General features: G+C 44.0%; 1 protein-coding gene across 1 annotated transcript in view; it reads right to left on the bottom strand.

Moving 5' to 3' along the window:
- The window catches only part of LOC149470212 (cyclin-dependent kinase 14), a gene marked incomplete at its 3' end in the record, with an annotated part of 401,956 nt that overhangs the window by 143,067 nt on the left and 242,401 nt on the right, over positions 1–16,488 (bottom strand). Inside the window, exon 5 of the mRNA XM_089666421.1 lies at positions 11,159–11,238. Within this exon, the coding sequence (XP_089522547.1) occupies positions 11,159–11,238 (80 nt within the window). The remainder of the gene's footprint in view (positions 1–11,158; positions 11,239–16,488) is intronic.

The raw sequence follows: 16,488 nt of genomic DNA, 5'->3' as shown, positions 1-16,488 counted from the left end.
GCAAAGTCGTTTTCAGTGTCTAATCACGAATTTCCCCACGAATCATTATCACTCAATTCTGCAAGTGGTTCTGATTTACTATCGCTGTTCTCTAGCCGGTCTAAAACCGCTTTTGACCTAAAGGGACGCTTTTTGGACGCCATGGACGTTTCTCAATTTCCAGGCAGAAAGAACAGTAAAAATGCAGGCAGGGCACTCGGGACAAAATGTATGTGAAATGGTTTGATACAGTAATGTTATACTATGTGATTTTAGTGTATTTAGTGAATGTCACTTTGTCTTTTTTTAATTTCCCGCCGTTCCGTCCCCCGTACATCCCGACGTCGCAGGGGACAGAACCCAGATAACAGATGCCAACATCCGCCGGAGGACATTGCTGGGGACACTGCAGGAGGGACATCGCGGGAGCGCAGGACAAGGTAAGAGAAGAACAGATTCCGGAGCAGCGCCGCATGGTAAGCCCGAGTGTAGCTCAGGGGTTACCGCTTGTGGTACTGAAACTTTACCCCGAGCTACACTTGGGAATACCGCCAGGGAGGTTAAAACACCAAAACAGGTTTCATGACTAACCATCACTTCCTCAGGTAGCTGTACACAAATGAGTGCTCAGGTGCCTGTAGTTCAACACCTGATACTCCAAAAGCTACATGAGCTACGATAGGGGCAGAATTAGAGGTTTTAGCCTCAGAAACTTCAATGGGAATGCCTGTAGATGCTTGATCGTTTTGTGCAGAAGGACAAGAGCAAAATGAAATACCTTATTCCTCGCTCCCGCAGGCTTCCTCCTCTCCCAAAGACCATTGCCCCAAAGCTACCCCTCTGCTGCTCGACTGGTCGCTGCAGCGGCCACTGTTCAGCCAATAACATTCCACTATTTGTCCAGCAGGGTGGTTGATGAAGGTGGCTGCCCACAGCGGGAATTCGAGCGATATTTGGCCACATAGGACTAGTTGTTTACACTTCTGCACTGTTTCTACTTTAGGAACTTTTTAGGCTAGACATGATTTGCTATTAAAACTGCTACATATAGACAAATCAGTGTTCTCATCACAGGGAGTGCACTGGGAATTACAGCGTTTGTCCTAAACATAAAATATTTGGAGTTTAATAATAAAATTGATGTACGATGCCTGTGAGGGACAAACACATAAAATCTGGAACGATCTGTGAATGCTAAATACAGTATCTGGCCGACAGTCACAGGCTACAAACCATGCATGCGCATCCTGTGCCCTTCCTGCGAACTACAGGAACACCAAAGTCACATTGCAGCTTGTTAACACAAATGACCCCAGCACTGACACTGCAGCTTGTTAACACCTATGAACCCAGCACTGAAACACTACACGTTAACACCTATGAACCCAGCACTGACACACTGCATCCTGTTAATAACTTCCGCTTCTGATCGCCTAGGCGATCACAGTGGAAGTGGGAGCGGGTACCTGTCAATTTTGGGTACCCCAAAGGTACCAGTCCTTAACCACTTGCCCTCCTGTGGGGGACAAAGCATTAAAGGGGAACTTCTCCTTTTGGGTGGAGCTCCGCTTTAACACCTATGACCCCAGCAAGGACACTCTGCAGCTTGTTAACACATATGAACCCAGCACTGACACACAACACCTTGTTAGCACATATGCACCCAGCACTGACACACTGCACGCTGTTAATAACTTCCTCTTCTGATTGCCTAGGCAATCACAGCGGAAGTGGCGGAAGTGGGTACCTGTCAATTTCGGGTACCCCCTGCTCCCCAAAAGGTGCCAATCCTTAACAGGGAGCCGGCGACCAGTCCTTAACCACTTGCCCTCCTGAGGATTTACCCCCCTTTCCGAACAGGCCATTTTTTGCGTTACGGCGCTGTGTTACTTTAACTGACAAACCCCCCCCCCCGCTCCCCAAAAGGTGCCAATCCTTAATGGGGGACAAAGCATTAAAGCGGAACTTACCCTTTTGGGTGGAGCTCCGCTTTAACACCTATGAATCCAGCACTGACACTCTGCAGCTTGTTAACACACATGAACCCAACACTGATGCACTGCACCTTGTTAGCACATATGACCCCAGCACTGACGCACTGCACCTTGTTAGCACATATGACCCCAGCACTGACGCACTACACCTTGTTAGCACATATGACCCTGGCACTGATGCACTGCACCTTGTTAACACATATGACCCCACCACTGATGCACTGCACCTTGTTAGCACATATGACCCCAGCACTGACGCACTACACCTTGTTAGCACATATGAATCCAGCACTGACACCCTGCAGCTCGTTAACACATATGAACCCGGCACTGACACTCTGCACGCTGTTAACACGTATGACCCCTACACTGACATACTGCAGTTTGTTTACACATATGAACCCAGCACTGACATACTACACCTTGTTAGCACATATGAACCCAGCAATTACACTCTGCAGCTTGTTATCACCTATGACCCCAGCACTGACACAATGCATCCTGTTATCACGTATGACTCCAGCACTGACACAATGCAGCTTAACGCATAGAAAGCACGCAATGACACACATCAGCTTGTTAGCCAAGATAAAACTAAAAATGTCACACTGCAGCATGTTAACTCTTATGGGGCACATCACTGACACACTGCAGCCGAACAGAACTGTGGAAGGGATCCAGCAGGTCCCACCCATTACATTGTCTGCAGAAAACAACAGGAGGGGGAGGAGACAAGACCAGCCATCCTGCACAAGGAGAGAGACCAGCAGTGACCGGTCTTACAGGAAGCTGCTGCACAGAGGTAATGTTTGACATTGTATTATTGCACAGATCTGGAAGTAATACACAAAGCACACCAAAATTCAATGAGAATACACATGCCACTTATATTTAAACATTCTCCTATCCTGGAGTTCAGATTTAAAGCTTATGAGGTTTTAATGACTTTTTACTGAGTTTATATATACTTTAACCTGCAAGCTAGTCATCACTCCATCATCCAGATCCTTTCATTTGAAATAGAGATGTCAATTGTTTACAAAAAGTGACAAGGAGGATTCCTGATACTGATAGGCCCCCCTACCCACAGACCCCCACAGCCACTGGGCCTTGGTTGGGGGGAGAGGCCCTTGTCCCAATCAACTTTGTAAAACATACGCACCTCCTTTTTTTAAATTAACCCCTTCCCGCTGACGTCACACAAATATGCGGCCTCACAGAACTGGGCTTTTTTCCATGGGGCCGCATATTTGCGTACCTGTCTGTCCTCGGAGCGCGCCGCTCGCCATGCTCCCAGCACTAAGACCGCGGTGTCACTGAGAGCATCGGGTCCCATTCTAACAATCGGGACTCCCGATCCCGGGTCACATGATCACTGTGATAGCCTCCAATTGGCTATCACAGTGATTAGTCACTGTGCAGCCCGGCCCCCTTGTTTTTTCTCTCTCCATGAATGGAGAAGAGAGATACATTGTATCTCTCTAATTTTGGCATAGAGAGAAAAAAAAAATGTTAAAAAAAAAAGAACATAAATATTAAAAAATAAAAGAAAAAAATAAAGAAAAATACCTAGATCAAGGTTTGATCTAGTTCAGTGCCAGGGTTAGTGTTTAGGTCAAGGTCAAAGGTCAGGGTCAAAGGTCTGGATTTTAAAACAATTGGTATCAGTGTTAATGTCAGTGTCAGTGTGTTTTAGGTATAAAAAAAAAAAAGACAAAACAAAATGCGTACTATTGTTTCTGGGCTGTACTACGGGTACAAACAACAAATAACATACACATATATGGTATTGCTGCGATCGTCAAGAGCTGGAGAATTTATAATGGGTTGTTCTTTGGTGGTAGGTTATGGTAGTAACAACAAACACACAGCTAAATTAAAAAAAAAAATTTTTGTTTACTATTTTGGGCCAGTTTTCCTTGGATATCTCCTGATTTTTTTTTTTTTTTATCAATTACCATTTACCATCAAATGAAAGCCCAAATTGTCCTGAACAAATCAAGGTATAATCCACCTGGATGTACAAAGTAGTTGTGGTGATATGTACGGTTTTACTATCACATGTCAACGTTGCAGAATTGTGCTCAGGCATTTCGATTTGTTTTACCCTTAGGCGTGAAGGGGTTAAACAACATTCTGCACCTAATATCCAGGGACAACGTTTTCTCAGCCTCACAAAGAGTTTGCAGACAACTTCATCCTATTTCTTCATTTTATTACCGAAACTATTGACCTCGGATATATAAAACATTACGTCTGCTTATTTGCAGCTACTCCTGTTCAGATTTTGTGCCATAAATACATTATATTCTCACCGTAGCTGGCTCTCTCCTTTCTTCCTGTTCGGCTCGGCACCCCAGGGATCTCGGATCACATCACAGCGACTTGAATAAGTAAATCTCCCACAAAAAAACTACTTCCATCATCTTTTGTATGGCTACACAGGCATTTTTTTTTTCTGTAGTGCTTTCTTCTACGGTTTTGTTCCGTTCAACCTGTAATTGCCGCCCAACAAAAAGGCTCATAGCTTCGCTCGGCAGGTTAGCCAATTTATACGGAAAATCTCAACGAGGGTGCATTCACGCTGTTAAAACAATACTACGGAATGAAATCCGAGAGCGAAATAAAAAGAGGATGATAAAATTTGGTCTCAAGATTTTGTTTTGCATAGGCGTCGATGGCTCGTCACGTCAACATCATTTTAATGAGGAGAGAAAAGCGATCCCGGAGTTTCATGATGGGGAACAAAGTAAACTAGCGTGCAACTCAAAGGCTCATCTCATTTCGGATGCTATAATGCAACGCATCATATAAAAGCCAGGCTTTTGTGCGGTCAAGAATTGCGCACTGCTGTCATCCTATTGTGGCGCATATGCTGCGTGTTACAATAAGATAAAGTTGTAAAGGATTCTGCCGAGCGTAGATATCTCATTAATGGTATTGATGGACGGGTTGGAACGTTGGGTAAGTATTCAGAACTTCAATCAACCAGCTAGATACACAGATGAATACATCAGAGGACTGTTTTATCTACCAGCATGTTTGCGTTTCTGGCCTGATGATTAACACACAGATAACATAGCAAGGAGGGTGACACCATTTTCTCTATAGCAGATAAAGAGGATGTAGCCACATCGGGGCTACTAGAACCTCTACGGCATTCTGATCTTTGCTTAAAGTGACACTAAACTAAAATAAAATCTTTTCAAGTATGTATTCTTAACTCAAAAAGTCCCTATTGCTCTCAGACTCAGAAGTATATAAATCAGGCGCCAATTCAACCACTGATTTAGCATACAAACGGTGTAAGAACATAAATGTTAAAATCCTCAGAGATCATTTATTGTAGGTCAATGCTTCCTCAGGACCTTAGCTCTCACAGACAAAGTCAATAAAAGTATATTGGAAGATACATATCTCCTAGATTGTAAGCTCCAAGGAGCAGGGCCCTCGAACCCCTCGTGTATCGCATTGTATTGTTATTGTAGTGTCTCATGTATTGTCCCCCATTGTAATGTACAGCGCTGAGCGAACTGTTGGCGCTTTATAAACACTGTATAATAATAACAATTTAGCAAAACAATGATTGTAAAAATGGATACTGTCATGTGAAACACAATAACTGTCATATGCCTTTAAGTGTTTTGTATTTTGTCTCTGCTCCTCCCTTTCCTTTGGTTTAGTTCATGCTGTATAGATAGCCCACCCTTTTCCCCCAGTAGTGCATTTCAGCTTCTAGCCTCATGTCTTATGGAAGTAGATCGCATTAAGATCTTTTGACCTATCCGATGTTCATTGTTGTAAGATTCTCTTAGTTTATGGAATAAACTTCACAAGATCTACAAGGTGTCGTCTGGATCGAGTCACTACCTGTGTTATTCAGTTAAGATTGGAGTTATCGCTATCTCATCACAAGTGTAAGTTACAGAGATAATTCTTTCAATGCTTAGATTGGAGAGACAGGACAGATATCTTATAAAACATCCTTTGATTATATAATCCTATACAATGAAACATATGGCATAATCAAAATAATCAATGAAACCTATATAGGATTTTTAAAGGATGTGTATGGATTATTTTTGGAGACTAGGGATATAATTTAGAGTCACTTGGATCTTTCACAAACTGCAGGAGTAAATTCCTGATTTGTAATATACAACACTGTAATTCTTTTTTCTTTAAAATAACCAATTCTTAAGCTCCGGGTCCAGTGACTTTGCCTAGGCTGAGATGATGTCATCATTCTGTTCAGACCAGGAGGAAGCATTTCCTCAGAGCCTCCCGCCCCCCGTCCACACCCGCTGATTTCGTGTAGAAGTTGTGTAATACACAATTCAGTAAAACCAAGAATAGATCATTACAGTGTACATTTTGCTGGCTGTCTGGTTTGAACAAGAGACATTTTTCTTGAGCTTCTTTTTGATATGTTAAAAGAGTGGACGTGTGAGATGGGGAAACAGCTCTCATTGTTTGAACACTGTTTGTGTGCAGTAATTTATTGTGTGGAGTAAATTAAATGTTCTGGAGTGACATTCTGCGGTTTAGCCACAAGATGCCACTGTTTTCCTAACACAGCCTCAGACTGCATAGATATTTCTATATTCATGAAGAGGTGGGGTTTTTCACACAGAGTTTAGAGAACAGGAAGGAGAGAGACAGCAGCCATGTTTTGGAGGATGGTGAATGCAGGAGCTGTGTGAGCAGAGAATCTGATGGCATCCAGGTGTGCCACATCTTGCCACATCTAAGTAAAATTCTGTTGTGGCAAAAGCTGGTGTTGGGGTTGCTTTCCTTGTTCGTGACTTCACTGTATCCTGGGGAGCCCACCCCAGTACACGGCTTACAACTGGTCCATTGTATAGAGGGGGAGGGTTGTGTGCAGTAGGTGAGTGGAATGTGTAGAAAGGTTCTCTGGGGGTTGGGATATAGACATAGGAAACTTAGAAAGATATTGGAATTAGGAGATGATAAAAGGTCAATGTAGAGGAAGTAGTAAGGAACAGGGAAAAAAAATGGGAGAGTATCCCCTCCCTTCCCCTCTTCACCATTGTCAAACACCATTGACTACATGCCCCCTACAGGGAAAGAAGATCTCAAAATTCTTGGAAGCCTCTAAAAACCATCCAAGCCACCCAGGTAGTCATGTAGCCTTCCTGCTTATCATGAGCTTCAGCAGTCAAACACTCCATTTGTATCATTAAACCTAGTTCTGTGACCCATTCGGCTAGATATGGTGCATGTTGGATTTGCCAATGATGCGGAATAACTGCTCTGGCTGTCTAATGAAAATAACAAAATGTCTTTCTTGATGGATTTCATGGTACCTGGAGGAAGAGATAGAAGAATGGCCTGAGAATATATGGAATCATTGAGCCTGTCCCCTGGTGGTATAGAGTGACCACCTAATGTGAGGACATACCCACCAGATGTGTGCCATGGTCCCTACATCCTTTGGCCAGCACATGCAGATATCGGGGAGAGATAGATGTAAATTGGGAAGGATGGTAGAGCAGCTATACTATCTGGTTAAAATAGTCAGGTTTTTCATCTGGATTTTAACTTGTGACAGAAAGTGTGTGTGAAGCTTTTTCCCATTCCTCAGGGTCTCCATAGCTGGACATAGACAGGCGAATCTCGGCTGGTTCAGCAGGGATTGGCCATGATTCAAACCATGTATCTGCAGGCTGAATGTACCCAAGTTGATTTATCAATCAACTTGGGTACAACCACCTTGTCGAATTTTACATGAGATTATTGCTAGTGGCTATTATGACCACTAGCAATATCCACTGGTTTCTCCCAGCGGTGGGGGTTGGGTGTGGGGGAGGAGCTGTCCCCACCAAGAGAACATGGTGATTACTGCTATAATAGAACACAATAGCTCCGCAGGAAGGATTCTCCCATCAACACTGGCTGTGTTGATGGGAGAATAGAGCGATTTTCTTTCCTGCAACCCATGGTTGCAGGAAAGAAAATTCATCCTCTATTGCCAGCTAGAGAGTCCCAATCCTTAGACAACATTTATGCATAATGAGGAAATGTGGGATTGGAAAGCGGTAAAAAAAAAAAAAAAAAGCCCAACAGCATTTAATTCAGGTTGCAAGCTACTTGCCAGCTGTTTGTCAGGCAGCAGAATCCCTAACAACCAGGGTGCCCTCAAAACAGCCCAGATCCACCCCAGGATGTACTTCACTCCTACCCCATCCTGCAAAGTAAAAGGCAATCTCATGGACGAAACTAAGGTTTGCTACAAATGTACTTCAGATGTCTAAAACTAAATATGTTTCAAATTACATTTACAACCCCAGCAATTTTACAAGCTGACAAGAACCAAGTTAAATCCACATGGTGATTTTTTTTTAAAGACTCTGCTATTTAACCCTTAATTAATCCCTAATTACCCACATTGCTTTTTAATCACCCCAACCCCCCCTTACTTTTTTCAATGTTCTTTTAATTTAGCGTTAGTAAGTAAACTTTTTTGTTTGTTTGCCCCATTTAAGTGTACTTGTTTAACACTGTACATGTCAAAAACTGCACCCAAGAAAAATGTTGAAATATCAAAACTAGATCATACAAACATTCCCCGGTATATTAAAGCATGCCTCTAGTCCTAGCTGCTGCATTGGTTGCAATGGGTGAACAGAAGAAATAGGGCACCAAACAATCAGCTAAAAGATTCATATATCTTTATTCTTAGCAATATGGTGACAACCAGTAGGAATGAAATATTCAAGGTGTTTTGGGGACCAAAGAGCCCCATATCATCAGCTAGAATTTTTGTATTCATTATGGTGGAATCTTCTAAAAAAATCTGTTAATCTGAAAATAGACAAATGTGAAGAGCTCAGTGGTTGTGAACTGGTGTTGCCAACCCTGATAAAGGGGGATACTTTGGCCCCGAATCCTGCTGGATACCACATTTCTACTGGTTGTCACTGCACTGTGAAGAATAAAGATATATGGACTTTTAAGCGGATTGTTTGGTGCTCTATTTCCTCCGTTCACCTAAAAATTTCACAAGTAAGGAGGTTTCCATCTAGTGGAAGCATCCCCCCCACTTTGTATTCTCAGAGAGGCAGAGGTCAAGTTGGCATGAGCTTCCATCTACTTGCATATGAGTGTAGCACTACCCCCTTAGGGGTTGCTGAGTTTTGGGTCCCCCTACAGCTCTGCAGCGCCAGGCAACACACATTTTCTTCCACTTGTTGCATTCAGAGTCCATAAACAGTCCTTGAGCTTGGTTTTGTGATTTTACTAAAGAGGTTAACCTATAAATATATAGTCTCTCCTTCAAGCATTCCAGCTCTTACCTCCTCAGTCCCCAGATGACTTTTCCTCTTCCCCCAGCTGTACTGAGGGTATTCCCTGGCCAATGTAGCACAGCAGTTCCATAAGCTAGTTGGGTTCTCCACCTGACTTCTCCCCTTATGTGGCCCAGGGGGTGTAAGAGTACACACACTGTCCTCTCCTGATAGCTTAATGGGTTGGTGGCTAGCTTCTGTCCTTTCACTGGGCTGGCTCTTTTCTTGCTGCTCAGAATGTCCTCCCCTGGAGATGGTGGTGCAGTGGAGATCCTCTTCTTCAGCACCTGCCTGTAGGTAGGTCCCTTCCAGGCTCCATACTCCAGCCTCTCACTCTATCTTCCACCCGACACTGCCCTACCACTCCCAGGCTCTGTGATTCTTAAGGGTTGCCCTGGTCACCATGCACGGCCTCCTGCCAGGAGATTGGCCAAGGTCCCTCAAGTACGTAGATCTGTTCTTTCTTCCCTCCTCCATCTCTCCTCCACAAAGCTCTCAGGTTTCTGGAGAGGTAGGAGGGCTCCAGAAGCTCTGACCTTCAGAACTCCTGCTTCACTCACAGGCTGACCTATCCACAGGCTGCTACTCAGCCTCTGGCTAGAAAAATAAAACAAAATGCTATCAAGCTAAGCTAGAGGGCATTACATGAGGATAACCATTTTTTAGTCCTATGCCTCATGATTTTGCATTAGAACGTACGTGGCACAAGCGCAGGCAACCATACGCAAATGTTTTTGCAAACGGTGCTCGTCAGCAATCTAAAAAAAGCTCCATACGTTTATGGAAATAAGTCCAAGTCCTAAAACCATTCCAGGTGAAAATTGTCTACAGTACTCAGCAAAAAACAAAAACAAAATGGAAAATAACCTGCAAAATAATTGAGGCCCCTTGCACACAGGCATCTGAGCCTGTACAATGCTAAATCCAGTGTATTTCCTCCAACCAGGAAGCCCAGGTGTTGCAAACCGCCACCCATAGACATGAATGGCTGTACATGGCTGTACTCTTGTATATGCCAGTGCTCGCGTACACATAAGTAAATCGTACTGGCATATGCAAGAAATGGAAAATGTTCTATTCTTGGAATACAACCATATGCTACACTTGTGTTTCCGCAAGCACTGGCATATACCAGAGAACAGCCATGTGCAGCCATTCATGTCTACGAGCGGCTGTAAGCAGGACCTTTACAGGATGGGGGAACACGCCAGAACTTACATGGCACAGGCAACCATATGCAAGTGCCGAGTCATAACAAAGTAACAAAATCCTCCCAAACCTATCTATGCAAGATGGAGTCACTGGAAGAGTCTTCGTACAGTCTTTGGAACTTCCTATTTGTCCAAATTGTGAATTTCAGAATTTAAACATTCATTCCTGGAACATTATCGCTATACAGGCTTTCGAACAGATGTCCATATCCCTGATCTATCTTTTCTTTTTTAGTTTGAGGGGAACTCTGGTTCTGGGAGTAGAAGAGAAGTTACCTGCAGTTCTTGCTCTGTCAATGGCATGACCCAGGGGCGGACTGACCATTTGGAAACTCGGGCACTGCCCGAGGGCCCGGGGTCAGTAGGGGGCCCCATGAGATGCCCCTGGTACCTTTTTCATAGGCTTTGAGTTTGGGCAAGGGCACAGGGGCCCCATGATCCCCTATTGCCAGGGGGCACCATGAGTTGTCAGTCCGCCCCTGGCATGACCTCATGATATTACCATGTCTCCCACTTTATGAGTGCACATATAGTTGTCTTATAACACGTCAGATCAAAATGAGCTACTATGTTCCAAAGGAGAGCTGACTTTTCTGCACACATCTGTTCAATAAGCCATGCTATTTATGTTGGGGAAAGGTCGGTCATGTAATTTGAAATGTCTTACCTTCCCTGATTGCGGTAAATGGAGTTCCCTCTTCTTCTTGTAATCTTATCACCTTTAGTGCCACAAGCTTTCCATTTACTCTGAAAAAGATAAAGAAAGCCACTTTATCAGTTGACAGCTGGATAATAGGGGTGGGGTTTATAACTTATAACACACACACACACACACACTATGTTGCCAAAATGTATTGGGCCGCCTGCCTTTATACACACATGAACTTTAATGGCATCCCAGTCTTAGTTTGTAGGGTTCAATATTGAGTAGGCCCCGCCCTTTGCAGCTATAACTCTTCTGGGAAGGATGTCCACAAGGTTTAGAAGTGTGTCTATGGAAATGTTTGACCATTCTTGAAGAAGTGCATTTGCGAGGTCAGGCACTGATGTTGGACGAGGCGGCCTGGCTCACAGTCTCCACTCTAATCCATTCCAAATTCATTCCTCAACCTATCAGGGTGAGGTCAGGACTCTGTGCAGGCCAGTCTAGTTCCTCCATCCAAAACTTGCTCATCCATGTCTTTATGGACCTTGCTTTGTGCACTGGTGAGCAGTCATGTTGGAACAGTAAGGGACCATCCCCAAACTGTTCCCAAAAAGATGGGAGCATGAAATTGTCCAAAATGTCTTGGTATGCCGACGCCTTAAGAGTTCCCTTTCATGGAAGTAAGGGGCCAAGCCCTATCCCTGAAAAACAACTCCACACCATAACCCCCCTCCACCAAACTTTACATTTGGCACAATGCAGTCACGCAGGTACCGTTCTCCTGGAAACTACCAAACCCAGACACGTCCATCAGATTGCCAGACGCTAACCCCGCTCTATCATTTTACGTGGCCTACCACTTCGTGGCTGAGTTGCTGCTGTTCCCAGTTGCTTCCACTTTGTTATAATACCACTACAGTTGACTGTGGAATATTTAGTAGCAAGGAAATTTCACAGATTACTTATTGCACAGGTGGCAACCTATCATGGTACCATGCTTGAATTCACTGAGCTCCTGGGAATGGCCCATTCAAATGATTGTAGAAGCAGTAGAAGCCTAGGAGCTTGGATTTTATACTCCTGTGGCCTTGGAGGTGATTGGAACACCTGCATCCAATGTTTTTGAGGGGTGTCCCAATACTTTTGGCAACATAGTGTAGATTCTAGACCAGCAATGGGCAAACTACGGCCCGGTGGACCTTTTAATCCGGCCCGCGGAGCTAGGCTCCCGCTAGGCTCCTCTCACAGTCCGCCCTGAAGACCGGTGTAGCATGAAAATCTGTCTCCTATGAGGATCTGTCCCCCTCGACGTATCTGCGCATGTGCCGGAGATCGCCGATCGGCTGCTAATGCCTGAAACTGGCACATGCGCAGATACATCGAGGGGGACAGATCCTCATAGGAGACAGATTTTCATGCTACACCGGAACGGCGCGGGAACACGGCGAGAGCAAAGGTAAGTGAATTGACACAGGGGGGACTTGGGGACTTAATATGGGGAATGAATTACTATAGGGGGGATGAATTACTATAGGGGGGATGAATTACTATGGGGGGGATGAATTACTATGGGGGGGATGAATTACTATGGGGGGGATGAATTACTATATGGGGGATTAATTACTATGCTTACTATGGGGGAATATTACTATACTTACTATGGATGACACATACACATCATTCATCTACTCTTGGTCCGGCCCCCAGGTCCAATATATGAACCCATTGCGGCCCTCAAGTCAAAAAGTTTGCCTACCCCTGTTCTAGACCCTGGATGTATAAAGGACCCCAATGTCTATGTCCAGCCCTGCTCCTTCCTGGCACCAAGACTCATCTCTTGTCATTCAACTGTCAAAACCCCCAACCATATTGGCCAGTAAAGCTTTCAATTTGAATGACATAGGACAGGGACTGGAATTTGGATAGGGCGAGACTCCACTGGGGATCGGGGGGCTATGTACAAAGCCTGGATCTAGGATATCCTCCCCAGGCACAAAAGAAACGTATACAGAAATAAGGTGCTCCTGATGATGTCATATGATGAAACACGTAGGGCGGAGCCACGTACACACGCTACCACACATGTGCGAACGGCCGGTGGCCATCTTTGAAACTGGAAAGGAGTGATCTTGTTTGTACACACTTGATCGTATCTACTACCATGTAAGTGCACTTTTGTATTTGAGAATAAAGGTTTTAATAAGGATTCACACTATAAGGAGCATTTATTTTCTTTGCATGTCTTATACCACGAGTCCTATTTGGAGCGGCTAAAGGTGCTCCAAACGGAGGTTTGCTAGAGGAGAACCCTTCACTTGTCTCTCTTGTGGGATTCAGAGGAAGATTGCGTCCGCTAGCTCTTTGGTTGTTTTACAACAGATGCGTAAATAACCGCTCTTTATAGGGGGTCAATTTGTTCTGGTAAGCCTTACATGCGAGTGGTTGGTGACACATCAGCTATCATTGGAAATTCTTTTGTCTCATCATAGACTTTGGGAATCACCTTCTGATTTAATTTTACAATTTTGGACTTATAGTCCTTAAACGCTTGCAAGCACCCGCAAAGTACCTGCACCTCACCAGAAAACTTCATTAAAAGACTTTGGCAAATATGACAGGTTCACTTTAACAAGGCTGTATCTTTTGTGATATTTTTTAATGTGTAATTTTTCCTGTGATATTTCAGACTAACGCCTATATACACAGTCTAAATACAAATATGTGATTAAGCGCTGATGGCGGCATGAAACACGTTAACTGGAGTGCTATGTTCCTTCTTTTGTACATTGTGGAGTGCCTATTTGAATATGTCCAAACATTGAATTCATCAGATGTGCAGCCGACCAGATTTTTCTTCTCTACTAAAATATTTTCCTCATAGAGGCAAGTGACACAGATAACTTCTAAGAAAAAAGAGGCCTTGTCACCAACCTATTAAAACATAGCAGGTAAAAGCACAGAAAAATCAAGTATTTTTAATGCTTGCCAGCAGTGTTTTTCCTTTCCATAAAGGATTCACTTGTAATGTGATTTTGAACTTTCTAGAACATTTGACTACCTAGGAGGAGTCAATTCTCTAGCACAGCCACTTCCATTCTTGAACCTCACAGCCCTCTCTTTTTCTAGGGGTGTCTAATTACGGTCTATGCTGTCCCAGCTCCTCCATCTCTCCCTCCAGCTCTTGATCTAACCTTTTATGTAACTGCTGGGGGAGGAGTGAAATATTATAGAGCGTCACTCCAGTGACAGCTCTGAGTCTGCTGGGGCTGCCGACATCATATCCAAGATGGCGGCACCCAGCCACAGTCTTTTGGTTGTCTGCACAAGGGAAGCTTTTACAGGTAAATAACATGCATGGAGTCGAGATGCTGTGCATTTATCCCAGCAATTTACTGCACCTGGGAGAGAGACGTATGGTGTCCAGCCCCACTGCCCGCAGCCTGTCAAAGTCTTTGGCAGCTGGATAGGGCTGAACACTGTACTATGTGGTATGCACGTTTAAAACCCTATGCACTCAGATGAATGCCCGGAATGCAAGTGTTCTGTTTTTTGGATGTTCGCCTCTGAGTCGATTGACTGTAGTGATGAGACAATTCAAAGGACCAAAAAGTTAAATTTTTTCTCAAACAAAATCTAACTCTGAATGTGGTTTTCGTCTGGAAAAAAAATCATACATATTGCAATGCACACATTTTAGGCACAAAGAATACTGCTTAATACATCTGAGATACCATACAAGTAGCAAGATTTGAAGAAATTTTAAGGGCTTTCAAACAAAACTAGTTGACTCAATAGCAAGATTGAATGCGCTGATGAACAATTTTTCAGAATTTCAAAGGAAAGTTTGCTGGGGTATGACCAGTTTAATTTTAAAATCCTCCAGTCTGGGTACTTCTGGGGAGCCTCTGATGCATGGCAAGCATGTAAATCTCAAGTTCTATAACTCCCCTGATAGAGCTTAGAATCCCCCAAGGATCCCCAGTCATTCAACAATCTTATTCCAGAGCCTCTGTTACCTATATAACCATTTTTTATTTTGAATGATGGTGGTAGGATTATCCCTAAACTCAATCCAGTTCGGATGAAATGCAGGTACTTTTTGGTGCCTTTTTTTAAGATTGTGTATACTCCCACAATAAACTTCTCCTGTTTGGTCCCAATTGGTCTGTCAAGAATACTATTAACAAATTTTGTTATATCTATTCAATAACTGCAAAAAAAAAAAAAAAAAAAACAAACAGTTGATCCTACAATTTAGCATGCCACTTTGTCCAGAAGTGTCAATCTCCTGGGTCCCCTGCTGTGCTCACTGGTTCTTCCTGCTGACCTCCATGTGACTACTGTATCCTAAAATGCTTGGAGGCCAACAGAAAAGGTATGCTTCTTTGCAGGTAAGCCATAGGAGCTGCTGGTATTTTCTCAGGCTTTCCCCAAATCTTCACCTGCAGCCAAGCACACAGTATTTCCTATAGCCAGGTGCTCACAACTTCCACTTGTTAATCCAATAATCAGTCTAGGGGTTGTAGTTTTTGTTGTTTTTATTTTGTTTTAGAACTGGGATCGGGTAGGGATATAGTGGGATAATCCGAATTTAACACAGTAGAGGACAGCTTTCTCTAAGTGGATCTGTGGGTTCTCTTAGTAGATTATGTGTAGCAGACTGTACAAAGAATGAAGCAAAGTCCTTCTGTAGCATTGCAGAGACTAACCGGACAGTTCTACAGGACACCAGCCGGTTTCCCCTCTAGACTTACACCCAGCAGCTATATAGGCCCAAGGGACTTAAACACCACAAGTCCCAGGATCCCATTTGAACAGTCTGTACTCACAAGGCCCTTGCTGCAGGTCTCCTTCCTCTGTGGTAACAGACAGGACCTGTAGACAGATCCAGAAGCACCCTGAATTTCAGTATTCTGGCCCACCCAAGGCCTCCTGGCAGCATGTGCCAGGGCGAGCAGCCACCTCAACCCTGGTTGGAACTCTCTTCTTAGGAGAAAGAGAAAGAAGAACTCTTATCCAACTTGCTCACTGAATATAAATACTAGTACCCAGCATGCTCAGGGGCACCACTCCCTGTAACTGGTTAAAGCATAAGATCATATTATGCTATACTCAACTAGCTACATCCTAGCACCTATCTAGGAGCAGGGGTGGACTGACCATTTGGAAACTCGGGCACTGCCCGAGGGCCCGTGGTCAGTAGGGGGCCCCATGAGATGCCTCTGGTACCTTTTTCATAGGCTTGAGTTTCAGCAAGGACACGGGCCCCATGATCCCCTATTGCCCGGGGGCCCCATGAGTTGTCAGTCCGCCCGTCTAGGAGGGTGCTACACTTACAGTAATCATAGCCA

The sequence above is a fragment of the Staurois parvus genome, unplaced genomic scaffold (genome assembly GCF_062004578.1).
Source record: "Staurois parvus isolate SC_StPar_1 unplaced genomic scaffold, SC_StPar_1.0 ptg000051l, whole genome shotgun sequence".
NCBI classification, from domain to species: domain Eukaryota; kingdom Metazoa; phylum Chordata; class Amphibia; order Anura; family Ranidae; genus Staurois; species Staurois parvus.
The sequence above is the reverse complement of the archived record's forward strand: the minus strand, read 5'-3'. Positions and strand labels throughout refer to the sequence as shown.